The following is a 27,597-nucleotide window of genomic DNA, read 5'->3' on the forward strand; positions in this document are numbered from 1 at the left end:
CCTGTGGTAAATTTGTGTTGACTTTGGATATTCCTATGGGACTAGTTAGAGATCATTGGTAAATGACACAATGTATATGGGACATTATGTTAAAATTCCAATTGTTCCAAATTTCAATCACTTAAAAACCTCAAACCAACTATAAATTGTAGAAATTCATATACAAATATTGAAAGTGTTTAATGAGAAAACTAAAACGTGTACAACATGAAAATATTGTCTAATTTACATTGTGTAATTTATTGACGGTCTCTAACTAGCCCCCGGAGATAGGCTATCCAAGGTCAAACCAACTTTGCCACTGTCACACACCAGCCAGCTGAAGCTAATTGGCTAAATAACTCTTCCCACCTGTGAACACACACACACGAGACACCCACGTCCAACCACACCCCGAAACCAACTCGAGGTTTAAATTCAGTCTTGGCCGCTAGTATTTCTTAATGAACCAAATCTAAAATGAGGCCAAATCAGGAAGTGCAGTCGCCCTTTAAAAGCAGCCCTCATTCAAACTGATTCATTATTTGCGATTGAATAAATACAGGCCTGTAGATAAAGTAGCACTACAGTACCCCTGGTGTATATTTGGGATGGTACACAGTGGAAGTCTTTACTAATTAATTTGACAATCTGTGCCTCAGAAAGTAAATGTGTCCACATTTTTTCCCTATCCTGTAGGACTGACAAACATTGTATTTTTTTAAAGAGCACATACAAGTGACTTTCGACCGACCCCTTGCTGCTTAGATCTAACCACTGTGCTTCTCCAAACATGTTAAAGACGTTTGGTCCCATTACATAAATAGTCCATCATACCTGAATACACTACATACCACTTTTAAGTGAGTCACTTGATTCTCACTGCCGTGCACTCCTACCATAGTTGTATAGTCCTTGTTTAACTGTCTGAACAACATCTCCGCCCATTTCTCTTGACTCCATTTAACTGTAGTAACTGTGTAGCGTGTATGTTTGTATATGGCACCTTGTTTTGTTCGAGAGTTTAGAGATTACGGCCTTCCATGCTTTGCCTACATATGAGGTCCGGCTATGTGGCTGTGCCTGAACGAGTTAAAGCGACATACACTACAAATCGGTGTGATCTGAAAGCACCAATGTGAAAACGCAATCAGTTAAGCCAACTGAGCTTTCCATCATCTTTGGGAGGGAAATCACATGAAATCTCGGTTATGAGATAATTGTGTAGTACAGCGTGGGTATGATTATGGCTTTAATGTACAGTCACCAAAAGTCAGAGACATTCTATTCCATACAAATCAAGGCATTTTTAAGTATGTACGCACATCTATTTACTTAGGCCCTAGTAGCTACTCATATCTATAAAGACAATACGGCTAGCCACATTTTAGTCATTTAGCAGACGCGTTTATCCAGAGCGATTTACAGTTAGTGAGTGCATACATTTTCATACTGGCCCCCCCGTGGGAAATGAACCCACAACCCTGGCATTGCAGGCGCCATGCTCTACCAACTGAGCTACAGGGGACTGCTGTTTCCAGCTTCAAATGTCACCTGAATGTGTTGTAACAACACATGCAGCCATAACAGAGGTTGTTTACTTTCTACCACATTGAAGTTAAACCTCATGCAATACAGTTGTTTGCAAGTATTCCAAAAGTGTTTTCTAAATAATGCAGTAGAAATACTGTGTCTCGTTGAATCACTGCAAATGAAGCCACTGGATCCCTTGTATGTGTTTTGTTGTTATCGTACTGTCCAAAACATTGCCTCTGTTGCAGATTTGCTTGCTGATGTTACAGTTTTCAATTTGTGTGCCTTGTCAAGTTCACCAGGTCACATCCTCTCTCCTCACCGTTTTCCCAAAGCAATGTTGCGAAGCTAGCACCCAGAAATATGCTAAAATATTTGTTAACTCATGTTCTCTCACATTGTATTGTTCTTTTTTTTTAAACTGCAAATATTATAGCATTTTATATTTCAAATCTATTGTTGACATGCAGGGATGTAGAAATTAGAGTGAGAAATAAAGAAGAAAGAAAATATATTATACAAATATATCCATATATTTTCTTAGGAATCAATCATGGTTCAAGTGCTTCGGCTTTAGCTACATTGCAATATGTTAAAATAGACAATCTTCCTTGCTCTTATCCATGTCAAGTTTGTAGAATTAGGGCTTTGGCTGATTTTAAATGTTATTTTTATATATGTACAAATAAATGTATCTTAATGATGAACTGAAACAGATGTGTGTAAAAGTTGTTTTTCTTTTCTATTTGCAAGGCTGTGTCTGTCCATGTACAAAAGTGTGTGTGTGTGTGTGTGTGTGTGTGTGGGGGGGGGTTACCTACACATGATACATTTAAAGTAGACATAAGGATATAGGCTATACATTATGTATGGTACACATTCTTCTCACCTAAAACACCCATAAAGGAAATGTGTATCAGTCACTGCTGGCATTGTCAAAGTTTGAACTAAAAGTATAATGAGTGCATGGTAAATGACTCTGGACAATCATAGAAAGAATAGGTTCATAATCTTTAATTACATCGTCTACTGCTAGGGTACTGCTACACGTAGGCCTATACATTGTAAAAAGGTCACCAGCTCAGTTTTTTCACGTGACACACCACAGGCCACAGCCTATCCTGATAGGTCTACAGTTATGCCGCGTTCATGTCATGTCGGAAACTCGGAAATGTCTGAATTGCTTACTCGGCTGTAGAAATAGGATACAGGTAAGTTTCAATGAGCAAGGCAGAGGCAAAAATACTGATATATACAGTGATGGTGCAGAGATGGCAGGAGCAGTGGAATAGAGATAATAAGGGAAGGCATTTACTTCAAGTACAGAGGAAAGTCGGGGAGGGGAGGACGGCAGGAAGGGACAGAAGAGAGGAGGCTATTTTTACAAGATTAAGGGTGGGTCACAGCCAGTTGAATAAGACATTAAATGTGGTATGAAAGCATCCAACAGGAAAGTGTGACTATTGTCAGGAAACAGAGACCGTGGAGCATGTATTGCTACAGTGTGGGCAGTATCAGAGGGAAAGAGAGAGGATGAGATCTAGTATGAGGGAGAAGGGGATATAGGAAATTAGTTTAAAGGGTGTATTGAGTAGAACGTCATTAGATATAGTCTCAAATATTTTATCATCTTTTTGAAGAACAACGGGGCTGGCAGGTAGTTTCTCCCGGTCTCTGGCCCACACTCCAGTAGAGTAGGTGGCGGTAATGCACCATAACCTTGGATGCCAACCGCCGATCAACACCACTGAAGAAGAAGAAGAAGAAGAAGAAGCAGTGAAGGGCGGTCTCCTCCTTTCCCCGTCTATTGGCCAGTTTCACTTAATTCCACGGCTGTAAATGTGCGTGACGGCTGTGTTGTTAGCCCACATGAAAGGGGGACTGAGGGGAAAGTGAAGTATGTCCGCAGCCTATTGTAATTTCAGATTGTGGATAGGCATTAGCAAAAGAGTTTGGATATTTGCAGGTCACCTGTACGCAAATCTATTGCTTGCTAGTGCTACAGTAAGGCTAGACTACTTGAACATTTAATTTATTTCCCCATGCCTTTCGATTCCGAGCCCGGGATGAAACTAGGAATTGTCCATCCCAGGATCTCTCAAATCCCACTGTAGCTCGTTCTGAGTCCCTGTAATTCCCGGAAACGTGTGGGCGCCTAGGATAGGGTAGGGTAGGCTGATCGGTTTAGCATTTCATGGACACTGCTAAAATGAAGGATGTGGTGGATAAATGTCTAGCTAGAATTGAGTATATAAGAAGACACTTTTGATCATCTCTATAAGAATGAAAGACAGTCATGAATTGTCTACAAATATCCAAATGATATTACATCGATAAAATGTGTAAACTAACTGCGCTATTCATTAAAGATAAATTACAGCATCACGATCTAGCTATTTCTTATGAAATACTGCCGTATGTTTTTAGTTTCAGCCTCCGCCTTTGTCTCCCGTCTTTCTCGCATGTTTTTACTTGGAGTTCCTCCCCCTGCGGCGCTGGGCGGAGTTTCATACCGAACCAGACGCTCCTTTTGTCGGATCCGTTCCGACCTGACTCCCCGGGGTTTACGGCTGAAAAAACGACACTTAAACAGCCCAAAAATAATTAACACGATTACCTTGATTTGTAGTAACAACGCTGGTTTCTTACTGCCACGAAAGGTGAGTGAAAAGTTGTGTTTTGACGACGTTATAAGCGATTTTCAAGTCGTGTCTCCCCGAGTCTTTGTAACACTCATGGCGGCTCTGCAGTGAGAGCTTTGGGGCGAGAGCAAGCAGATGCGTCCGCTCGCGTATCTGTTTTTCAGCAAGTTCTAGCTTTATATGCATTTCTGAACTTTGCACTTACTGCTTTTGATTGTTATAGAACCCCAGTGAAAGTTAAGTGCAATCTCCTCCTAATTTTAACATTAAAACGACTTTTCACAAATTGACGAATTAGGCTATGCTACAAAATTAGGCTATGCTACAAACACACATCCAGTCTGCTAATAAGAAATTGAGTCGACAGTGGTTTTCTTGTCAATTTACTTCGTGTAAAATATAGATAATGTCTTCCAAAAATTGGTTTGGTAGCATGTTTTTTTTTTCATGCCAGCGGAAGCTGCGTTTTGACTCCTGCCTGAATAAGGGCGCCATTACTGGGGTAGCAAGCAAAGAACGGTCGGTGTTCCCAAGACAAACTTAAAGGCTGTAGCCTTGATTCAAAATAGAAAGACATTAAAATAGTAATGCCACGGCCCCTCGAAATATGTGAAGGCAGTCTGATGAGTGTAACATTTTATGTTTTCATAGTTTTAGGCAGCACAATATTCCCAGGATTGTTATCGGTAGATGTATAGATGGATGCGACAATGTAAATTTTTTTTTTTTTTTTGTGCAATGTAGGCCTATTTTCTTTTAAGTTTGCAGTATCTGTTGTTTTCCCGAAGTTTGACCTTGTGAGCGGGTCACGATGACACTTCACCGAGAAAGCGACGCCTCGGTCGGGTGCACAGCTGCGCCACGGCTTGGGGGAAGCGGGCGGGGGTAGGCGCGCACTTTCTGGCAGTTTGATTCAGCCCTCCGCCACGGAATGTTCAAGCTGTTCCGGCATTATATTCACTTCTCTAGAACGCTCCCTCCATCCCAGGCTATCAAGACAAGCCTATTATCCAGCCTAGACTATCTTAAGGGGTTTCATATCACCCCATGTGGGAAAGGGAAAATATCTTGATTTAAATAAAAAAAAATACGTAGGCTACATTTGTTTTTTGAGACAGTTGTGGATGCATTTCTGTAGCTTAGGCTAAGACTATTTGGATAATGCTCAACTGTCAGCGGCTTGAGAGCGGTTCAGCGGCAGGAGTGGTGTTATGGCGGGTACCTGGTGAAGTTTTGCGGCCGAGTGGGCCCCAATATTGACACTCATTAGGCCTATTTGGTTTTCAAATATGCACGCAAACCTGATAAAACGAATATTAAAATGTTGAATGTTTGTGATTTTAGGTCTATCATGTAGGCTAATCATTGTGCTATGCCTGGTGGGGAAAAAAGTTGCCTGGTGCAATATCTATCAACCGACACAGTCGCGGTTAGTTAGCCTATCTAGGCTATGCGGGTCAGGGGTATAGGCCTGATGGAAAAGAAGCTGAAAAGGCCAACGGTGGCGGCGGAACTATGCGCCTCGAGATGACTGCATGGCCCCTTTGCATCCCTTTTGGTACGAAACGCAGAGAGACCGTGCGTTTGTCGAAAATTCTGCATTATCTTATTCATTTTCAAAACATACCGCACAAATTAATAAAGAACGGTTGCATATAGCGCTCATTTGGACTATATTAGCATACACTATATGTAGCCTATAGGCCTATGCTATTATAAGCGCCTTTACGCTCTCCTGTCGTACCGGGTGACAGGCGAGGATGTGGGCAGGCACACAGCACTTGCATCTCACGTCCGGAGTCGAGACCGAGGCTTCGAATTTGGAAACGCCCGTGTTTGGATTGCTGGGCTCAGCACTAACTCATTTCTAAATATACTCTGTTCTAGAGTATTTAAACGCTTATTTTAAACTGCAGCATTTTATCAATTGCTCAGTTGACAAGCAAAAACTTGCTCTCACGGCGCCATCACATCCGTAAGCTATCCACCACAGTGAAAGGTCAGCTGCGCTTGGCTGAGCGCTTTGATAATAACGTTCCGAAAAGCCGCAATCTCCAGACGAATTAATAAGATGTATCCATTCGGCTGCCATTGAAAAACAACACCATGAAACAATAAATTCATCGGTCCTCTCCGTGAATCGTATTGTGTGCCACTCTTTTCAGAAGTACACGATGTTCCCTCATATGGGAAAGGATGGATAGTAGTGTAGACTTGGGCGGAGCATCCGCATGACCGACTTTTGCGGTATCAGAAATACGTGTCCCTATTTTGTGTCAAGTGTAGCTTTTGAAATCTTCTTTGTGCATTGCCTATTGGTTACCCTACTTGTAGTAAATACGTTTGACCTTGTGCATAAAGGTGCTTCATCAGCTGAATAATTGTCAAGACGTGCACCTTCTCCATATCAATATTTTGTAACTAATTTAGTCGTGGATGGAACCATAGAATTACTTTAGAACACCTGAATGGAACGTCATGAGTCAGTTCTTGAACTTGAGATACATTCTCGTGTAGATACATATCTTTATGCATATTGGAATTGGTGAGTTTTTTTTGGGACAGTTCTCTCTGTGCATATTTCCACTTTTAGCCATAGTTAATTTGTCTATAATGGTAATTTTTCTAAAGTTGTGACAGACAGGACCCTAAATATGTGATGCATTTGTGGTTCCAGAATCTCTAGAAGCCAGGTCAGTTGAGCTGCCCACAGACGCTGAACCATGAACGGCAGCAGCAGTGTGTCCTCTGCCTCCCAGACCATCCGGATAAAAACAGAACCAGGTAGGGTACATAACTAAAACCACCCTTCATCATGGGATGTAAGTGTATGATTTCCGTTTATAATCTTGCCTGGAAAGTTGTTTAGTGGTAGTCTCAGGTTTTATGTGTGTGGTTGTGTGATTGTCTATGTTCCAGTTGTGGATGCATGGAGTAAGGAGGATTGCCTCACTCTTTTGGAGAGAATTCGGAGCCTGTTGCCTGATAGTGATGCCATGAAATACAAGACCACCGAGTCCCACTTTGACTGGGAGAAGGTGTGCTTCGGAGGCTTCACCGGCGACATGTGCAAACAGAAGTGGGCGAAGGTGTCCACTGAGGTTAGCCAATCACAACAGCAGAACATCGATTTAATGTTTAGAATTTGTGCAGGGAAGTGTCACAGAAATGACAGAAAGCAATGTCTGTAATGTCTCTTTTTCTACTGGAAAAATCGTACCGTTGTGAAATGAAACACGGCACCATGAAAAAAAAAATGTTTACAACATAATTTCAGGTTAGGCCTTAATCCAATTGATACTATGTGTTCAGGTGCGGAAGTTTAGGACTATGACCGAGCTCATAGTTGATGCCATTGAGTTTGTGAAGAACCCTTACAGAGGGAAGAAATTGAAGGTAAGCAATCAGGTTTTACCTTGTACTTCTGCTCTCTTTTTTTTCTCAACACTTTTTTGTTGTTTTATTTTACTTTTTTTATTAAAAAATAAATGCACTGTTGGTTAAGGGTTGTAAGTAAGCATTTCGCTGTAATGTCTGCACCTGTTGTATTCGGCGCATGTGGCCAATAACATTTGATTTGATTCAAAATACTAGGGTTATACTTGTCAATCTCACATCTTCTACCATATGAATGACCATTGTTCTGTTTTCCATCCTTTTAGACACACCCAGACTTCCCAAAGAAACCCCTTACGCCGTATTTCCGGTTCTTCATGGAGAAGCGAGCCAAGTATGCCAAGATCCACCCGGAGATGAGCAACCTTGACCTCACCAAGATTCTGTCCAAGAAATACAAGGAGCTCCCAGACAAGAAAAAGGTGATGGTCAAGTCCTTTCATTATACCTTTGGGATAATCTTTTATTTAATTCAAGGCAGATCCCAAATCTATACATGGCATCACTGTATAGAAAACAACTAATTGAGTGAGGGTTATTCTCTGTTACCCACAGCAAAAGTACATCACAGAGTTTCAGCGAGAGAAGGAGTCCTTTGAGAAGAATATGGCCCGTTTCAAGTGAGTGGCATTTTCTGTATCGTTGAAGCCAGCCTTCAGTGGCCAAATTAGCTTCCTGTGCTAAATAATAAGCAACGCTTTCCAAAACTGGCAGACTTTCCTTGAAAAGAAACCAGGTGATCACTGTCCTCTATCTGCTGGTTGAAAGGGTATACCACCCATATACAGTCGCCTTAACGTCTTTGGTCTTGTTCCCCAGAGAGGACTACCCGGAGTTGATAGAGGAGAGAAAGAAGTCGGACCTTCCTGAGAAGCCCAAGACGCCCCAGCAGCTGTGGTACAACCATGAGAAGAAGACCTACGTGAAGCTCCACCCCGATGTGAGAGTGTGTGCGCAGGGGGAAATCCGCCCAGCTAAGTCTGGGATTTCACGGAATGAAACTGTTGCGCTTCCTTGAACTTACCCTCACAAGAAAATTTCCCTTTTTTTTTTGTAATTATTTGTGGTGAATGACGAATGCCATTCCTTTCTCTGGGGTTACCAGGTGAGCCAGAAGGAACTGAAGGAGGCTCTGAGGAGACAGTGGTCCCAGCTCTCAGACAAGAAGAGACTCAAATGGATCAGCAAGGCCCTGGAGCTGCAGAAAGACTATGCGGTAAGAGGTTAGATGTGAAGGGCCTTGAGGCGCCACAGGATAGCGCCTCAAGACACAACTCCGTAATCCTCTACTGTTTTTTTTCCTGGTAGAGGAAACCAGCAAATTTGCCACTTCGTATGTGATATACACTGCCTAGAGAGTAAGGCTGCGTTTACACGTTTCACTAATTGGTCTTTTGATCAATCAGATCAGCTCTGAAAAATATCTGAGGTGAAAAGATCTGATGTGATTGGTCAAAGGACCAATTATTGGAAAGTAGATCAGAATTGGTCTGCCTGTGTAAACGCAGCCTTACATTCGAAATAAATAGTATTTCATCCCCTTTTTTGCACAATCAATGACAATTTCAGCGTTGTTTTTTTGTGTTTTTTTTAAGGCTTGATGAGGAGAAATTGTCTCAAATATTTGTCACCCGAAAAGTTTGAATCCATGGTTATCTACAGGGTTGTATGAGAGTCTACCAGGAGGCCCATCCAGACGCTGAAGAGCACGTCAAGTCCGTCCTCACCAAAGCTGAGCGGCAGCTCAAGGACAAGTTCGACGGCAGGCCAACCAAACCACCGCCGTAAGTTCGCTTGATCGGAGTCACATTATTTTATTGAAAGAATATTGGACAAGTGGAGTAGGGGGTAGCAGAATGTGGAGTAGGGGGTAGCAGAATGTGGAGTAGGGGGTAGCAGAATGTGGAGTAGGGGGGAGCAGAATGTGGAGTAGGGGGTGGCAGAATGTGGAGTAGGGGGTGGCAGAATGTGGAGTAGGGGGTAGCAGAATGTGGAGTAGGGGGGAGCAGAATGTGGAGTAGGGGGGAGCAGAATGTGGAGTAGGGGGTAGCAGAATGTGGAGTAGGGGGTGGCAGAATGTGGAGTAGGGGGTAGCAGAATGTGGAGTAGGGGGGAGCAGAATGTGGAGTAGGGGGTAGCAGAATGTGGAGTAGGGGGTGGCAGAATGTGGAGTAGGGGGTAGCAGAATGTGGAGTAGGGGGTAGCAGAATGTGGAGTAGGGGGGAGCAGAATGTGGAGTAGGGGGGAGCAGAATGTGGAGTAGGGGGTAGCAGAATGTGGAGTAGGGGGTAGCAGAATGTGGAGTAGGGGGTGGCAGAATGTGGAGTAGGGGGTGGCAGAATGTGGAGTAGGGGGTGGCAGAATGTGGAGTAGGGGGTGGCAGAATGTGGAGTAGGGGGTGGCAGAATGTGGAGTAGGGGGTGGCAGAATGTGGAGTAGGGGGTGGCAGAATGTGGAGTAGGGGGTGGCAGAATGTGGAGTAGGGGGTAGCAGAATGTGGAGTAGGGGGTAGCAGAATGTGGAGTAGGGGGTAGCAGAATGTGGAGTAGGGGGTAGCAGAATGTGGAGTAGGGGGTAGCAGAATGTGGAGTAGGGGGTAGCAGAATGTGGAGTAGGGGGGAGCAGAATGTGGAGTAGGGGGTAGCAGAATGTGGAGTAGGGGGTAGCAGAATGTGGAGTAGGGGGGAGCAGAATGTGGAGTAGGGGGTAGCAGAATGTGGAGTAGGGGGTAGCAGAATGTGGAGTAGGGGGTAGCAGAATGTGGAGTAGGGGGTAGCAAACCCCCATCGCCAGGACGTGATCTAGTATCAGCAGCGCAACCAGACTCGGGCACAATCGCTTGGCAGGACTGAAAAGACCAAAAGGGATTTTTGCCCTCAGGCATTTTTTTCCAGAGATTATGTATTGGGGATCCTTATGTAAACAGTAGCTCTTGGTTTCTCTGTGAAAACACCCGTGGAGTTTAAAGACCTTTGTCCTCGTCGAATTCTATGGCGCTGAACTAGGTAGCTTGGCTTTTTGGTCTTCAGGAATGGTTACTCCCTATACTGCGCTGAGCTGATGGTGAACATGAAGGATGTTCCCAGTACGGAGCGTATGGTGCTGTGCAGTAAGCAGTGGAAGATGATGACGCAGAAGGAGAAGGACATGTTTCAGAAACGCTGCGAGCAGGTCAGTCTTGTTCAGCTCCGTTCAAGGGGGGGAGATGCAATGAATCTCCAGTATTTTCTATTTTATTTCGTAGCTCTGCCTCCTTAATAGCTGCTTTCATTATTTTGGCCTCTATTGGCTGCAATTGTTTGTTTTTGCTGCCATGTCATGCTGCATCTGGGGAACTTTGCTGAAAATACAGTGAAATACCTGTTTTTAGCCGAATATGTATTGTGAAGGTTTGAAAGGGTTTCGGTTTGGTGAACCATGATGACAAAGTTTATGTATTGTTGTCATTCACAAATCGGATCAATGCTCTTTCTCCCCGGTGCTGGTGTGTCTGGCAACAGAAAAAGAAGCAGTACGAAATTGACCTACAGAGGTTTCTAGAGGTAAGTAGAACTGAATATATCCATATCTATAGTACTGTACATATCACACTACACCAGGGTTCTTCAATTCCGGTCCTGGAGGGCCGAAACACCTCTGTTTTTCATCCTCTCCTTCTAATCAGGGGCTAATTCAGACCTGGGACACCAGGTGAGTGCAATTAACTACCAGGTAGAAATAGAAAAACAGAAGTTTCGTCCCTCCAGGACCGGAATTGAAGAACCCTGCACTACACACTCTTGGCTGACCTGAGTTTTAGAAGTGGAAGTCTATGACAGGCCTCCATGTCGGTTCTGTTTCCCCAGAGTCTCCCGGAGGAGGAGAGGGACCGCGTGATGACGGAGGAAAAGCTGGGGGGCTCGCGGCTGGGCATGGGGGGTGTTGGCAGCCCTCATAGAGCCAAGTCCCCCTCCGCCAAGGTGGGTCTCACAAAACTACAACAGGTATGTCACCACCTATTCAGCCACAAGGTGGGCTTTCTGTTAGGTTACAGTGAAGCTGGGCTATAGCTTTGTTAGGTTACAGTGAAGGTAGGCTATGGCTTTCTGTTAGGTTACAGTGAAGGTAGGCTATGGCTTTCTGTTAGGTACAGTGAAGGTAGGCTATAGCTTTGTTAGGTTACAGTGAAAGTAGGCTATAGCTTTGTTAGGTTACAGTGAAGGTAGGCTATAGCTTTGTTAGGTTACAGTGAAGGTAGGCTATAGCTTTGTTAGGTTACAGTGAAGGTAGGCTATGGCTTTCTGTTAGGTTACAGTGAAGGTAGGCTTTCTGTTAGGTTACAGTGAAGGTGAGCTATGGCTTTGTTAGGTTACAGTGAAGGTGAGCTATGGCTTTGTTAGGTTACAGTGAAGGTGAGCTATGGCTTTGTTAGGTTACAGTGAAGGTAGGCTATGGCTTTCTGTTAGGTTACAGTGAAGGTAGGATTTCTGTTAGGTTACAGTGAAGGTGAGCTATGGCTTTGTTAGGTTACAGTGAAGGTGAGCTATGGCTTTGTTAGGTTACAGTGAAGGTGAGCTATGGCTTTCTGTTAGGTTACAGTGAAGGTAGGCTATGGCTTTCTGTTAGGTACAGTGAAGGTAGGCTATAGCTTTGTTAGGTTACAGTGAAAGTAGGCTATAGCTTTGTTAGGTTACAGTGAAGGTAGGCTATAGCTTTGTTAGGTTACAGTGAAGGTAGGCTTTCTGTTAGGTTACAGTGAAGGTGAGCTATGGCTTTGTTAGGTTACAGTGAAGGTGAGCTATGGCTTTGTTAGGTTACAGTGAAGGTAGGCTATGGCTTTCTGTTAGGTTACAGTGAAGGTAGGCTTTCTGTTAGGTTACAGTGAAGGTGAGCTATGGCTTTGTTAGGTTACAGTGAAAGTAGGCTATAGCTTTGTTAGGTTACAGTGAAGGTAGGCTTTTTGTTAGGTTACAGTGAAGGTAGGCTTTCTGTTAGGTTACAGTGAAGGTGAGCTATGGCTTTGTTAGGTTACAGTGAAGGTGAGCTATGGCTTTGTTAGGTTACAGTGAAGGTAGGCTATGGCTTTCTGTTAGGTTACAGTGAAGGTAGGCTTTCTGTTAGGTTACAGTGAAGGTGAGCTATGGCTTTGTTAGGTTACAGTGAAGGTGAGCTATGGCTTTGTTAGGTTACAGTGAAGGTGAGCTATGGCTTTGTTAGGTTACAGTGAAGGTAGGCTATGGCTTTCTGTTAGGTTACAGTGAAGGTAGGCTTTCTGTTAGGTTACAGTGAAGGTAGGCTATGGCTTTGTTAGGTTACAGTGAAGGTAGGCTATAGCTTTGTTAGGTTACAGTGAAGGTAGGCTATAGCTTTGTTAGGTTACAGTGAAGGTAGGCTATGGCTTTCTGTTAGGTTACAGTGAAGGTAGGCTTTCTGTTAGGTTACAGTGAAGGTGAGCTATGGCTTTGTTAGGTTACAGTGAAGGTGAGCTATGGCTTTGTTAGGTTACAGTGAAGGTGAGCTATGGCTTTGTTAGGTTACAGTGAAGGTAGGCTATGGCTTTCTGTTAGGTTACAGTGAAGGTAGGCTTTCTGTTAGGTTACAGTGAAGGTGAGCTATGGCTTTGTTAGGTTACAGTGAAGGTGAGCTATGGCTTTGTTAGGTTACAGTGAAGGTGAGCTATGGCTTTGTTAGGTTACAGTGAAGGTGAGCTATGGCTTTCTGTTAGGTTACAGTGAAGGTAGGCTTTCTGTTAGGTTACAGTGAAGGTAGGCTATAGCTTTGTTAGGTTACAGTGAAGGTAGGCTATAGCTTTGTTAGGTTACAGTGAAGGTAGGCTTTGGCTTTCTGTTAGGTTACAGTGAAGGTAGGCTTTCTGTTAGGTTACAGTGAAGGTGAGCTATGGCTTTGTTAGGTTACAGTGAAGGTGAGCTATGGCTTTGTTAGGTTACAGTGAAGGTGAGCTATGGCTTTGTTAGGTTACAGTGAAGGTAGGCTATGGCTTTCTGTTAGGTTACAGTGAAGGTAGGCTTTCTGTTAGGTTACAGTGAAGGTGAGCTATGGCTTTGTTAGGTTACAGTGAAGGTGAGCTATGGCTTTGTTAGGTTACAGTGAAGGTGAGCTATGGCTTTGTTAGGTTACAGTGAAGGTGAGCTATGGCTTTCTGTTAGGTTACAGTGAAGGTAGGCTTTCTGTTAGGTTACAGTGAAGGTGAGCTATGGCTTTCTGTTAGGTTACAGTGAAGCTGGGCTATAGCTTTGTTAGGTTACAGTGAAGGTGAGCTATGGCTTTCTGTTAGGTAGGGCTGTGGCGGTCATGACATTTTGTCAGCCGGTGATTGTCAAGCAAATAACTGCCGGTCTCACGGTAATTGACCGTTTATTAACATAAACACATTTAGCATCTCATGGCTTCCACACATAGCCTACAAGCCACTGATGCAGACCTTTGGAACATCTACATAACTTTTTTTCTAATAAATACATTTAATATAGCCTACACCATCACAATAAATCCAGTATTTATTTTAGACAGGGCTAAAGAAGCATGATATGAAGAAAAATTGTAGTCTATTTCAGAAGGACAGAATAGCGTACTCTGCGTTGTCCTTATGTTAGGCCCTGATCTGGCTATGCCACATGGCTGTGGGCTACACTAGTTCATTTAGCAGACAAGATTTGCTTAGAATTCCGTGGCATTATTTTTATAGTATGAAGAATACAATTGAACATAGCAGAATAAAGTAGAAACTATATTTTACTCCAAACGATTTCCAAGGGAGTGCGCACGTGGCTATTCTGTGTTGAGCGGTTAATAAAGAAACAGGTCCTCCTATATGCTTAATTTAGAGTTATTTGTGCAACTTTTGTTGTGATACCCAAACGTTGGGCTATATGTTTTGATTTGACACATTTCATCAGTCTCTCATTAAAAATTTCACAAGCACTTGATAATGCCTCGGATTTCCCGGCGGCATCCCCCTTGTCTGGCCGTAATGCCCCCTAAAATAAATTCATGCCTTTAGCGGCCAAAGTGGCCGTTGTGCCCTTGGGCTGAATATAATAAATATAATTCCCTTATAAAGCACCTCTCACTCACATGGCTCTCTCAGATATCTGAATTCTTATTAGCCAATGACCATCACGTGATCGGGTCCTTCTCACAGTCATCTCAGCTCTGAAGTAGGCACATCGGGGACGCAACTGAGCCCATCCTTCTTATCGAATTCCGAGGAGCATATTGAAGATGTTAGAAGAACTGTCCACACTTACTTTTCATCAGTCAACAAGATGAGTAGGCCTAACGAACAGCAAAAGCACTAGCCTATGTCAATCTACTATCCCCCATAGTACAAAAGATGACCTATTCTATTGGTCAACTTGTCCTTCTGTGCAAAAAAGAAAACATAGTCTGGGACAGTTGTGGGATGCGATAGATCCCAAATTAATACAACCACTAGCATCAAAAACCTTTTAAAAGCAATGAGTCTGACACAACAGATCAGAACGTTTAGTTAAAATGTTGATAAACTATTAGGCTATTTCTTCACATTATAAGCGCAGCAATGCGCACATGGCAGTAGGCTATAAGCGCAAATGTTCCAAAATGCAATCAATTAGCGGGAAAACACCATTCTCAAAAGTGACCGCGATTGTGCATGTAATGCTTTATTATAAAGGTGCATTTTTATGGTGAAAATTATAATATGCCAATTAGAAGAAAATTATCTTCCCCCAAACTTGAAACTCACACGCCTCCTATGTATGCCAGTTAGGCTCTACACCGGTTGTAAAGCGGATTAATGTGCTTAATTTTAAGTTATTTGGCCACTTTAGTTGTGATACAAACCTTTTCAAAACAAATAGGCCTATGGGCTAGGCAACGCGAGGTGGGCTAGGCGACGCGAGGTGTGAGACTATGATTTGAAAAAGTTGCAAAAAAAGGAATGCGCTGTTTCTTGCCTTCACACACTGGGCATCATTCACAAGCAATAATACATCATTCACAAGCAATAATACATCATTCACAAGCAATAATACATCATTCATAACAGATAATATTGTCACCCATCAGACTATTCTTAATTTAATCTTGTCTTTACATATACTAAATAATATATGTATGAAGTTAGTTTTTATTTAGAATGGACCATTATCATGCACCTGTCTCAGAACAGGGGCAGGAGAAAATAATACATGTAATCTATGCACTTAAATAGCGAATGGACACTTTTCATGCCAGCCTGTTGTAAAGTGAAACAATGTGCTTAATATTAGGTACAGTGGGGAACAAAAAGTATTTAGTCAGCCACCAATTGTGCAAGTTCTCCCACTTAAAAAGATGAGAGGCCTGTAATTTTCATCATAGGTACACGTCAACTATGACAGACAAAATGAGAAAAAAAATCCAGAAAATCACATTGTAGGATTTTTAATGAATTTATTTGCTAATTATGGTGAAAAATAAGTATTTGGTCAATAACAAAAGTTTCTCAATACTTTGTTATATACCCTTTGTTGGCAATGACACAGGTCAAACGTTTTCTGTAAGTCTTCACAAGGTTTTCACACACTGTTGCTGGTATTTTGGCCCATTCCTCCATGCAGATCTCCTCTAGAGCAGTGATGTTTTGGGGCTGTCGCTGGGCAACACGGACTTTCAACTCCCTCCAAAGATTTATGGGGTTGAGATCTGGAGACTGGCTAGGCCACTCCAGGACCTTGAAATGCTTCTTACGAAGCCACTCCTTCGTTGCCCAGGCGGTGTGTTTGGGATCATTGTCATGCTGAAAGACCCAGCCACGTTTCATCTTCAATGCCTTGCTGATGGAAGGAGGTTTTCACTCAAAATCTCACGATACATGGCCCCATTCATTCTTTCCTTTACACGGATCAGTCGTCCTGGTCCCTTTGCAGAAAAACAGCCCCAAAGCATGATGTTTCCACCCCCATGCTTCACAGTAGGTATGGTGTTCTTTGGATGCAACTCAGCATTCTTTGTCCTCCAAACACGACGAGTTGAGTTTTTACCAAAAAGTTCTATTTTGGTTTCATCTGACCATATGACATTCTCCCAATCCTCTTCTGGATCATCCAAATGCACTCTAGCAAACTTCAGACGGGCCTGGACATGTACTGGCTTAAGCAGGGGGACACGTCTGGCACTGCAGGATTTGAGTCCCTGGCGGCGTAGTGTGTTACTGATGGCAGGCTTTGTTACTTTGGTCCCAGCTCTCTGCAGGTCATTCACTAGGTCCCCCCGTGTGGTTCTGGGATTTTTGTTCACCGTTCTTGTGAGCATTTTGACCCCACGGGGTGAGATCCTGCGTGGAGCCCCAGATCGAGGGAGATTATCAGTGGTCTTGTATGTCTTCCATTTCCTAATAATTGCTCCCACAGTTGATTTCTTCAAACCAAGCTGCTTACCTATTGCAGATTCAGGCTTCCCAGCCTGGTGCAGGTCTACAATTTTGTTTCTGGTGTCCTTTGACAGCTCTTTGGTCTTGGTCATAGTGGAGTTTGGAGTGTGACTGTTTGAGGTTGTGGACAGGTGTCTTTTATACTGATAACAAGTTCAAACCGGTGCCATTAATACAGGTAACGAGTGGAGGACAGAGGAGCCTCTTAAAGAAGGAGTTACAGGTCTGTGAGAGCCAGAAATCTTGCTTGTTTGTAGGTGACCAAATACAGTGATCCCTCGCCACTTCGCGGTTCACTTATCGCGGATTCGCTATTTCGCGGATTTTCATAATGCATTTTTTTTTTTTTTTTGGTGCATTGTGCTCTGCATTCTGATTCGCTAAAAACTCACTCCCGCTTCTTGTATCAAAACATGCTACGAATTGTGCTATCATTTTGTCGTCTCGTGCAGTTATGTGTACGTACATAAAACAGCTTGGCAAATTTACATTAAGTTGGCCAAATTATCTTGTAATTTCGAACATCTTCTAAACCCATAATGTCGACGAAACGGCCTACACGTGAGTCACTGTATTTGTATACATGTAATAGTTGCTAATTGTAAAAAAAAAAAAGTTTTCTATTTCGCGGATTTCACTTATCGCGGGTCATTTTCGGAACGTAACCCCCGCGATAAACGAGGGATTACTGTACTTATTTTCCACCATAATTTGCAAATACATTCATTAAAAATCCTACAATGTGATTTTCTGGATTTTTCTTCTCTCAATTTGTCTGTCATAGTTGACGTGTACCTATGATGAAAATTACAGGCCTCTCTCATCTTTTTAAGTGGGAGAACTTGCACAATTGGTGGCTGACTAAATACTTTTTTCCCCCACTGTATGTAAACTTCCGACTTCAACTGTAGAAAGCTGATGGGGTACTCCTCTTTTTAACAGAGGCCATCAAAACTCTGTTTTCTCATGCAATTGCATAGCCTATAGAAATGTTTTGCAACATGAGCTCATGTGCTCTCATTAAGTGTTTTGATTTGATTTTCGATTACATTTGCATTGATGTCAGAGTGATTAGAGTGCTGAGTACCAGGCAGTTAGCAAGTTTGGTAGGCTACTAATGACCAGCAGCAGCATCAGAGCTTGGAGAAGTCGAGTTACCGGGACTAAACGGTCACGTGGAATTTGACTGGTGTCATGACTGGGGACCGCCGGTGTGGCGGTAATACCGTCACCGTAACAGCCCTAGTGTTAGGTTACAGTGAAGGTGGGCTATGTCTTACAGGGCTATGTCTTACAGCAAGCGCCGTGCTCTACCAACTGAGCTACAGGAGGCTACATATGTTGGGTCATGGGGATGTTTGAGCTGTGTCACCGGTCAAGATTTTACATTTAAAGGTATACTAGGTACACAATGTATTGATACCAGGTCTGTCTCTGTATCGGATTCATTCAGGAGCGCTGTCGCGAAGCTGAGCTGGAGCACTGGGTGCACTCCGGCCTGACGGCGAAAGAGAAGCGCGACGGCAAGAAGAGGACCAAACTCCCCGAGACACCCAAGACTGCCGAGGAGATGTGGCAACAGGGCGTCATGGGAGACTACCTGGCCAAGTACAGGGTGAGAAAGAGTGACATTTTGTGTCTGCAAAACAGCCGTAGATTATTATGATTTTATCTTTAATATAGGGCCATATTCATTTTTATAGTTTTCTGTCTGGTTTTAGTGTTTCACATTTAGATTGAAGTAGTTATTTTCCACCAACAACCCAACAAAACCATATATTTTTTTACAAGCACTGTATACTGTGGCGGGACAAATCAAATTGGCTCGTGGGCCAGTTGTGGCACTCAGGCCACCAGTTGAAGTCCCCTGCTGTACAGCATCTAGGAATGCGCTTTTAATCCGTACCGTCCTAAGGTGAAGAGAAAAACCGTATGTGTTCCATGTCTTCTGCTTACAGAGTGACCGTAAGAAGGCCCAGAGTGCCATGGAGTCGGCCTGGAAGGCCATGGAGAAGAAGGAGAAGATTCCGTGGATCAAGAAGGCGGCTGAAGACCAGAAGCGATACGAGGTTCAGTACCGGCCCGTGGTCAGTGACCAGACGTTTTGACCGCTGTCTTCTCCAGTTGTGCTGAAGAAATGTCAAAATGTTGGTCGCCCTCCTTCTGCTGCTCCCCACCCCTCCTCCCCGCCCCCCACCCCTCCTCCCCGCCCCCCACCCCTCCTCCAAGCCCCCCCACCTTCCTCCAAGCCCCCCCACCTTCCTCCAAGCCCCCCACCTTCCTCCAAGCCCCCCACCCTCCTCCAAGCCCCACCCCCCACCTCCCTCCCCCCACCTTCCTCCAAGCCCCCCCTCACCCTCCTCCAAGCCCCCCCCCCCACCCTCCTCCAAGCCCCCCCCCCCCCACCCTCCTCCAAGCCCCCCCCCCCCCCCACCCTCCTCCAAGCCCCCCCCCCCCCCACCCTCCTCCAAGCCTCCCCGCCCCCCACCCTCCTCCAAGCCAGAGTGGAGTTGGTGGCTCCACCTCGCCTGGATGCGTTTGTGTGATCTCTGTTCTTTGTTTCTTCTGCTTTCTGCCATTGTACCAGCGTCTTGACATTTGAGTCATACACTATATATACAAAAGTATGTGGACACCCCTTCAAATTAGTGGATTCGGCTATTTCAGCCACACCTGTTGCTGACAGGTGTATAAAATCGAGCACACTGCCATGCATTGGCAGTAGAATGGCCTTACTGAAGAGCTCAGTGACTTTCAGCGTGGCACCATCATAGGATGCCACCTTTCCAACAAGTCAGTTCGTCAAATTTCTGCCCTGCTAGAGCTGCCCCGGTCAACTGTAAGTGCTGTTATTGTGGAAACGTCTAGGAGGAACAACGGCTCAGCTGCAAAGTGGTAGGCCACACAAGCTCACAGAACGGGACCGCCGAGTGCTGTAGCGCGTAAAAAATGATCTGTCCTTGATTGCAACACTCACTACCGAGTTCCAAACTGCCTCTGGAAGCAACGTTAGTCTGGGGCTGTTTTTCATGGTTCGAGCTAGGTCCCTTAGTTCCAGTGAAGGGAAATCTTAACGCTACAGCATACAATTACATTCTAGACAATTCTGTGCATCCAACTTTTTGGCAACAGTTTGGGGAAGGCCCTTTCCTGTTTCAGCATGACAATGTCCCCTGTGCACAAAGCGAGGTCCATACAGAAATGGTTTGTCGAGATCGGTGTGGAAGAACTTGACTGGCCTGCACAGAGCCCTGACCTCAACCCCATCGAACACCTTTGGGATGAATTGGAACGCCGACTGCGAGCCAGGCCTAATTGCCCAACATCAGTGCCCGACCTCACTAATGCTCTTGTGGCTGAATGGAAGTAAGTCCCCGCAGCAATGTTCCAACATCTAGTGGAAAGCCTTCCTGGAAGAGTGGAGGCTGTTGTAGCAGCAAAGGTGGGACCAACTTCATATTAATGCCCATGATGTTGGAATGAGATGTTCGACGAGCAGGTGTCCACATACCTTTTGGTCATGTAGTGTGTTTTTTCGCTGGATGTCACTGTTGAAATATGTCATGTGTATTTATTATGATGATCCATTCAACTGTCCCTTTGTTTTGATGAGCCGTACCATTACCCATATTTACTGGGTCAAATATGGCAAATACTTCCAAATACTCGAGCGTAACTTGATTTCATTTGCCCGATTGCAATGGAATCCTTTGAAAGTATTTGACATGTACAGTACGTCTGATGCGTTGTAATGTGTGTGTGTGTGTGGTGGACTGTGCTTGTCCTGCAGAGGGAATTGTTGGAGATGAGAACAGCCCAGTCAGGAGCAGGCCAGAGGAAACCCAAGTTTGAAGGGGAGCCCAGAAAGCCACCAGTGTGAGTGACTACATAGTGATGTCTGTTTGTCACATGGTGTCTTGGCTTTTATCCTGGCCCATATTCTTTTTTTATTTATCTTTTCACTTTGCTCCATCCCATTTTCTACGTCTCTCCTTTCCCCCAAATGTCCTCCGCTTTCCCCCAAATGTCCTCCGCTTTCCCCCAAATGTCACTATCATTGTTTTACTCATTTGTCATGTCTTTGATCACCACCTTAAATCGGACACGTTAAGCCTAGAAGATCCTAGGCTATTTACGTACTTCTGCTTTGTGTTGCTAGTATGAATGTATACATTTATTTAGATGGGGGCTATGCCATTAGTTTGCTCATGGACTGTAGTTTCGATTGACTGCTATGTGGGTATAATTTAAACCTGCTTCCTGTCTCCTCTCTCTCTCTCTCTCTGCAGGAGTGGCTACCAGATGTTCTCCCAGGAGCTGCTGACCAACGGCGAGCTGAACCACTTCAGCCTGAAGGAGCGGATGGTGGAGATCGGCAAGCGCTGGCACAAGCTCAGCCAGAGCCACAAGGACAAGTACAAGAAGCTGGTGGAAGAACAGCAGATCGAGTACAAGGCCGAGCTGGAGGCCTGGGTCAAGGTAAGGGTCATAGGTCAAATAATTATTGATTTCTTAGGTACTTTTCTGAACTGTGGATACCCAAGGTCGCCTTGCCTCAAAATAATCAAATAAGCGTTTAAAATATCAAATGCATCACAGAAGAATACATTGGTACAAGGCGCGTACTCGGAACCTATGCATTGTATTCCTAAAAAAATCAATAAATAGTTGAAATGATAGATGCAATGTTAGCGACAGCACCTTTTGGAAGAAATCAGTGTTTTGTCATTTCTTCCCCCTCACTCTTTCTGTCTGTCGTCCCCTTCAGTCTCTCTCTCCCCAGGAGCGAGCAGTTTATAAAGAGTTCTCCACCACGGTGAGTTTCACGCTGTCAAATACGCATGTTATTGACCCCGACTCAACACCGCACTTCATATACAATGCCCGAAACACTCACATTCATGCTATAACCGGTCCAACTCCTGCTGTAACCCTTCACACTAATGCTATATTTGTTTTAATTCCTTGTTCTTCATATTCCATGGCTAAAGCTACTCTTTTCTCTGTAGCTGGAGTTCTTAACACCTGACACCAAATACATTTGATTTATATGTAAATGTATGTATATGTATATATATATGTATATGTAGCCTGATGTGACGGCCATAGTGACCATCTGTATTCGCAAGCGGGCATCTAGCAGAACTGCATGTAAATGGCCAAAGAACATCATGATATTTGCATCTAGCTACTAATCATCAATGCTTTGAGCTTGAAAGTTATTTGTGTGCTGCTCTTACCCCTCCTCCTCCTCCCCCCCTCCATCTTTCTATCCCCATTATCCTCCTCCCCCCCTCTATCCCCATTATCCCCCCCCCCCCCCCCCATTATCTTTCCCTCTCCATCTTGCCCCCCCCCCACCCCCCACCCCCCACCCACCACCAAATGCAGAAACGGCGGAGCACCACCAAGGTGCGGGGGGGCCCGGGGGCCAAGGTTCGCGTGACTGCAGTGAAGGGGAAGGCGGTAGGTGCCAGAGCCACAGCAGCAGGGGTCGGGGGGGGCAAGCGGGCCATGGCGTACCGGGCCAAGGTAACCGCGCCGCTCTCGCCGGACTGCTTCCCTCTCTCACACACACAGACTGAGACACACACTCACAATCCACACACACTCTGATTTTGAAGTGGTGGCATGTGCATGTGTGCTCTCTTGCCATTTTTGTAGTTTTACTTTGTCTAACGTGCTTATGTGTTTTAACCTGTTATGTCTGGGTGGTTGTGTTATCCTATCATATGTGTGTGTCCTGTAATTGTGTATTCCATGTGCTGTTGTAAGCAAGGGTTGGAACCTGTTCAAGGAAAATATGAAATTATGAGGAACAGAACACGAACCGAAAATGAAAAATGATCTATACTGTTCCGGAACAGAACCGTTATTTTAAAAAGTATGGGAACCGGTTAATACCGTTCTTTTACGTTCCGGGAGAAGAATGGATTTACTTTTTCAATGCTAGTTAAGGATACTATAGTTATCACGTTTCACATTGGAATTATTAACAACAATAAGGTAAGACGTGTTGTTAATTCTAGTGCTGCTCTGCACACCCAAGCTTGTTGGCTAGCTAGCTAACGTTTGCTTTGGTCCAACGTTAAACCAACTTGGAAGTTGAAAGACATGAACAGTTCCTCCATAGAAGCCGCTTCTCCGTAGGTATAATTCTGTGGGCCTAATTCAGATAATGCAGGTCATGACAAGATGCCCAGCTCCTCAAGGCAGCACAGTGTTTTGTCTTTCATTATGATTAAACCATGCTGTTACGGCAAAATAAGATTTACCGACTTTCCCATACCGATTAAATCACTTACCCGCTCCACAGCAAGCAGCTCTATAATTTAATGTTGATTTGAAATGTACAACTATATACATTAATAATAATAATAGTTATTATTTTTCAGGAGTTTTAAAAAGGAACGATATGAAGCCATACTTTTTTGGGGGGTTCGAACCGGTTCAGAACTTTCTTTTGCTGGTTGGAACAGTGGAACGGAATGAAAACAATAATGGTTATGTTCAGAATGAAACGATTGGAAAATTATTTTGGTTCCAACCCCTGGTTATACAGTGCATTTGGAAAATATTCCGACCCCCTTTACTTTTCCCACATTGTTACGTTACAGCCTTATACTAAAATTGATTTAACCCCCCCCCATCATCAATCTACACACAATACCCCATAATGACAAAGCAAGTTTTTTTTTTGTGTGCAAATTTATTTAAAAAAATCAGAAAATGACATTTACCCTCTATAATGGCTCCGTTCATCTTTCACTCGATCCTGACTAGTCTCCCAGTCCCTGCCGCTGAAAAACATCCCCACAGCATGATGCTGCCACCACCATGCTTCACCGCAGGGATGGTGCCAGGTTTCCTCCAGACGTGACGCTTGGTATTCAGGCCAAAGAGTTCAATCTCGGTTTCATCAGACCAGAGAATCTTGTTTCTCATGGTCTGAGAGTCTTTAGGTGCCTTTTGGCAAACTCCAAGCAGGCTGTCATGTGCCTTTTACTGAGTGGCTTCCTCTGGCCACTCTACCGTAAAGGCCTGATTGGTGGAGTGCTGCAGAGATGGTTGTCCTTCTGGAAGATTCTCCACAGAGGAACTCTGGAGCTCTGTCAGAGTGACCGACTAAAGCCCTTCTCCCCCGATAGGAAGAGTCTTGGTGGTTCCAAACTTCTTCAATTTAAGAATGATTGAGGCCACTGTGTTCTGAGGGACGTTCAATGCTGCAAAACTATTTTGGTACCCTTCACTAGATCTGTGCCTTGACACAATCCTGTTTCGGAGCTCTACGGACAATTCCTTTGACCTCATGGCTTGGTGTTTGCTCTGACATGCGCTGTCAACTGTGGGACCTTGTATAGATATGTGTGCCTTTCCAAATCATGTCCAATCAATTGAATTTACCACAGGTGGACTCCAAAGTATGATGAATTGAAACAGGATGCACCTGAGCTCAATTTCGAATCTCATAGCAAAGGGTCTGAATACTTATGTAAAGAAGGTATGTTTTTTATATTTAATACATTTGCAAAAATTTCTAAAAACGTGTTTTTGCTTTGTCAATATGGGGTATTGTGTTGCTTGAGGATTTTTATTTAATCCATTTTAGAATAAGGCTGTAATGTAACAAAATGTGGAGAAGGGGTCTGAATACTTTCCGAATGTACTGTGAGTGTGTGTGCAGTGCACGTGTGTGTGAACATTCTGTAAACGGGTGAGTTTGCAGTAGAGGCGTGACCCTGTGCTCTACAGCAGGATACGTCCGACTCGGACGACGATGACAAGACGGACTCGTCAGACTCCGATGACGACGAAGAATCATCCGGCAGCTCCGACAGCGAAGATGATGATGTGAGTTTTCCAAGCCAGGGGTCATCAGCACTATGCTTTTGTGCAGACTTGGGTCAAATACATTATTCAAAAGTATTTGAGGTGAGCTTACTTTACCTCGGTGTTCATTTTGAGTCATCTGATCAAACTATTCGATTGGTTCCATTGTATTGGGCAAACCAAATCAAAAGCTGCACTAGTATGACAATGTATTTGACCCAGCTGTTCTACGGTCTGTCCTCTAGAATGACCCAGCTGTTCTACTGTCTCTGTCCTCTAGAATGACCCAGCTGTTCTACTGTCTCTGTCCTCTCCAGCTGTTCTACGGTCTCTGTCCTCTAGAATGACCCAGCTGTTCTACTGTCTCTGTCCTCTAGAATGACCCAGCTGTTCTACGGTCTCTGTCCTCTAGAATGACCCAGCTGTTCTACTGTCTCTGTCCTCTAGAATGACCCAGCTGTTCTACTGTCTCTGTCCTCTCCAGCTGTTCTACGGTCTCTGTCCTCTAGAATGACCCAGCTGTTCTGTCTCTGTCCTCTAGAATGACCCAGCTGTTCTGTCTCTGTCCTCTAGAATGACCCAGCTGTTCTACTGTCTCTGTCCTCTAGAATGACCCAGCTGTTCTACTGTCTCTGTCCTCTAGAATGACCCAGCTGTTCTACGGTCTCTGTCCTCTAGAATGACCCAGCTGTTCTACGGTCTCTGTCCTCTAGAATGACCCAGCTGTTCTACTGTCTCTGTCCTCTAGAATGACGATGACCATGATGACGACGACCAATCCGAAGGCTCCAGCAGCTCTTCCTCAGAGGACAGCAGTGACTCGGACACAGACTAGCCACCCCCCCACCCCCCAAAGAAGAGGGTCTGTGCGGGACACGCCTCTCACGAGTCAGGAGCAGTCATGGCAGCGTCGTCAAAACGCTTGCACATTGGCTCCTCCCACTTCTTTCTCACAAGAAGAAATGAGAGACAGAGAGAATAAATAACCAAGAGGAATGGAGAAGACATGCTCCCCCTCCAGTTGTTGACCTGGAGGACTTTTATTCAAACGGGATGAGTTCTCTCTTTTACAGGGGCTTTGTTACGTGTTCAACGCATATCTTTTTTTTCTTCTCCTTTATATAGGTGTTATGAACTTGTTGCAACGTTTTCATTATTTTTTTTAAACTTTGAGAAGGAAATTTTAAACTTAAGCAGATGAGGGGCTTGCCGTTTTTTGTCCTTGGGTCTCTGACAGTCCATGCAGAGGGAGGACTGTTGCTGCTTTCCCTCCATTAACATCTGGTCAAACCCTCAATAAAATGCACTTTTTTTCTCTTGTATTCTTCGTGTGATTTCAATCATTCATTGATTTGTGAATGTAAGAGAGGTATGCTCAGCCCTGTCACTTATGGTGTAGCAACATGGCAGCCTATTCTATGTAGGGCACTACTTTTAGCCAGAGCTTAGACCTAAGAAGTTTTGATCCACTCAGAATACAGACACTTTTTTTTCCACTAACCTTGGCTGTAGTCGGTTCCCCAATACAGTTGTTGGATACCTGTATGTATTTTGCTTACTTCAGTTTGACAACTATTTAGAAAACACTCCAATCCAACTGATATTCTTAAAGTATCCCTTTCTGAAGAACGTCTGCATAAGATTTGAGGTCACTATTGCAGGTAAGGCCACTTTTGAATTCTGTTAAATCCAAAAGTGACTTCTCGAATCTCATGTAACTCTTACAGCAAATTGACAATTAGCCTTGTGATTCGTTCAAATCACAACAGCTTTCCATTAAAATACTCATATGGTCCCAAGTGTAACACATGAAACTTTAAATTGCTCGTACATTTCTGCATTAAGTATCATTTCACATATTTTACCAATATGGATATTAATTTCACAAATGTTGCTTTTTTCATTTTTTTAATAATATTTTTCATAGACATTTCAATGTGTATATAAACAATCTTTTCCGCCCTTCTTTTCCCAGACACACATACATCCACACTCACATCCTCTGTACCAGCGGCATGATACCAACAGTAATAAATAAATACTAACCCTCAACCACCTGTGCATAATGCATTTATACAGTACCTCCTATCACAACCCATAGCGCTTTGTAAATACTTGCTACAAGCATTCAGAACAGCCTATGGATCCTTACAAATGATAATGCATTCATTAATATATTACACACAGGTGGCTCTGAGTGACCCCTTGTCTCTTTCTGAACGGCTACATACAGGACTCCATAAACAAAGCAAAGACAGCGCCCCCAGTAGTACTGGGGTGGAATTGGTGGAATCACATAAAGCCATTTTTGCTTTGCCTTACACAGTTCAAGTGTTTGGGGGTCCTGTACAAAGCTAATGGACTCAAAAATAATTTGTATCGCTTCGAGAGACAAAGATTTGAAATTAAAAATGTGAGCACTGTGAGCTTGCCCGGTATCAAACACCAATTTGAAATGTTTCACCGCATGAGTGAACTTAGGTCAGGGTATGATTTAAAATACCGCTGATTAGGACCAACAGAAAACAGGTTCAGAGAGACTGTATCCACTTGTCTTTTTCATAGCAATACATGGTACTATGGACCTTCCAATAAAATTCTCTAATTTAACGAACCTGGGGCCTCATTTATCGAAGGTGCGTATGCACAAAAAAAAAAAAAAGACACCCTTGCATGCGCCAGTTTTTCCGCAAAGATATCTTTTTTTTTTTTAATTTGCGGGGAAGTGTGAGTATCTCCAAGTACAGCTGAGACCATGCGCACATCCGGTGGTTGATCAATTGTATTGCACACACATTGTTCTTATGGGGAAATGAAGGTGTT

The 27,597-nt window shown here is 43.9% G+C and overlaps 1 protein-coding gene across 8 annotated transcripts; it reads left to right on the plus strand.

The window, feature by feature from the left end:
* Window positions 1-3,359: 3,359 nt before the first annotated feature.
* On the plus strand, window positions 3,360-26,096 carry LOC311146801 (nucleolar transcription factor 1-like). Of its 8 annotated transcripts, none has more exons than XM_084183393.1 (20): window positions 3,360-3,409; window positions 6,832-6,938; window positions 7,074-7,255; window positions 7,467-7,550; window positions 7,817-7,972; window positions 8,106-8,170; window positions 8,370-8,490; window positions 8,656-8,766; window positions 9,213-9,334; window positions 10,580-10,721; window positions 11,051-11,092; window positions 11,396-11,533; window positions 18,398-18,559; window positions 18,903-19,031; window positions 20,735-20,820; window positions 21,234-21,423; window positions 21,713-21,760; window positions 22,336-22,476; window positions 24,697-24,795; window positions 25,523-26,096. In XM_084183393.1, exons 2-20 carry the CDS (start codon window positions 6,878-6,880, stop codon window positions 25,607-25,609), a joined length of 2,166 nt encoding a protein of 721 aa, XP_084039519.1. In that variant the 5' UTR covers window positions 3,360-3,409; window positions 6,832-6,877; the 3' UTR covers window positions 25,610-26,096. The 8 variants fall into 8 exon arrangements, with proteins under 8 accessions (XP_084039519.1, XP_084039518.1, XP_084039524.1 ...); XM_084183392.1 differs by lacking the exon at window positions 3,360-3,409 and adding an exon at window positions 4,083-4,172; XM_084183398.1 differs by lacking the exon at window positions 3,360-3,409 and adding an exon at window positions 4,083-4,172 and having other exon boundaries at window positions 22,336-22,410.
* Window positions 26,097-27,597: the final 1,501 nt, after the last annotated feature.

Source organism: Coregonus lavaretus, assembly GCF_964263955.1.
Source record: "Coregonus lavaretus genome assembly, chromosome: 19".
In the NCBI taxonomy this organism is placed as follows: Eukaryota; Metazoa; Chordata; class Actinopteri; order Salmoniformes; family Salmonidae; genus Coregonus; species Coregonus lavaretus.

What these genes read in the sequence shown, in the direction of transcription:
- LOC311146801 (XM_084183393.1), top strand. Translation starts at nt 6,878, where the DNA reads ATGAACGGCAGCAGCAGTGTGTCCTCTGCCTCCCAGACCATCCGGATA. An exon ending in ACGTGAAGCTCCACCCCGAT is followed by an intron (nt 8,491 to 8,655) that starts GTGAGAGTGTGT and finishes TGGGGTTACCAG; the next exon opens with GTGAGCCAGAAGGAACTGAA. An exon ending in ACCTACAGAGGTTTCTAGAG is followed by an intron (nt 11,093 to 11,395) that starts GTAAGTAGAACT and finishes CTGTTTCCCCAG; the next exon opens with AGTCTCCCGGAGGAGGAGAG.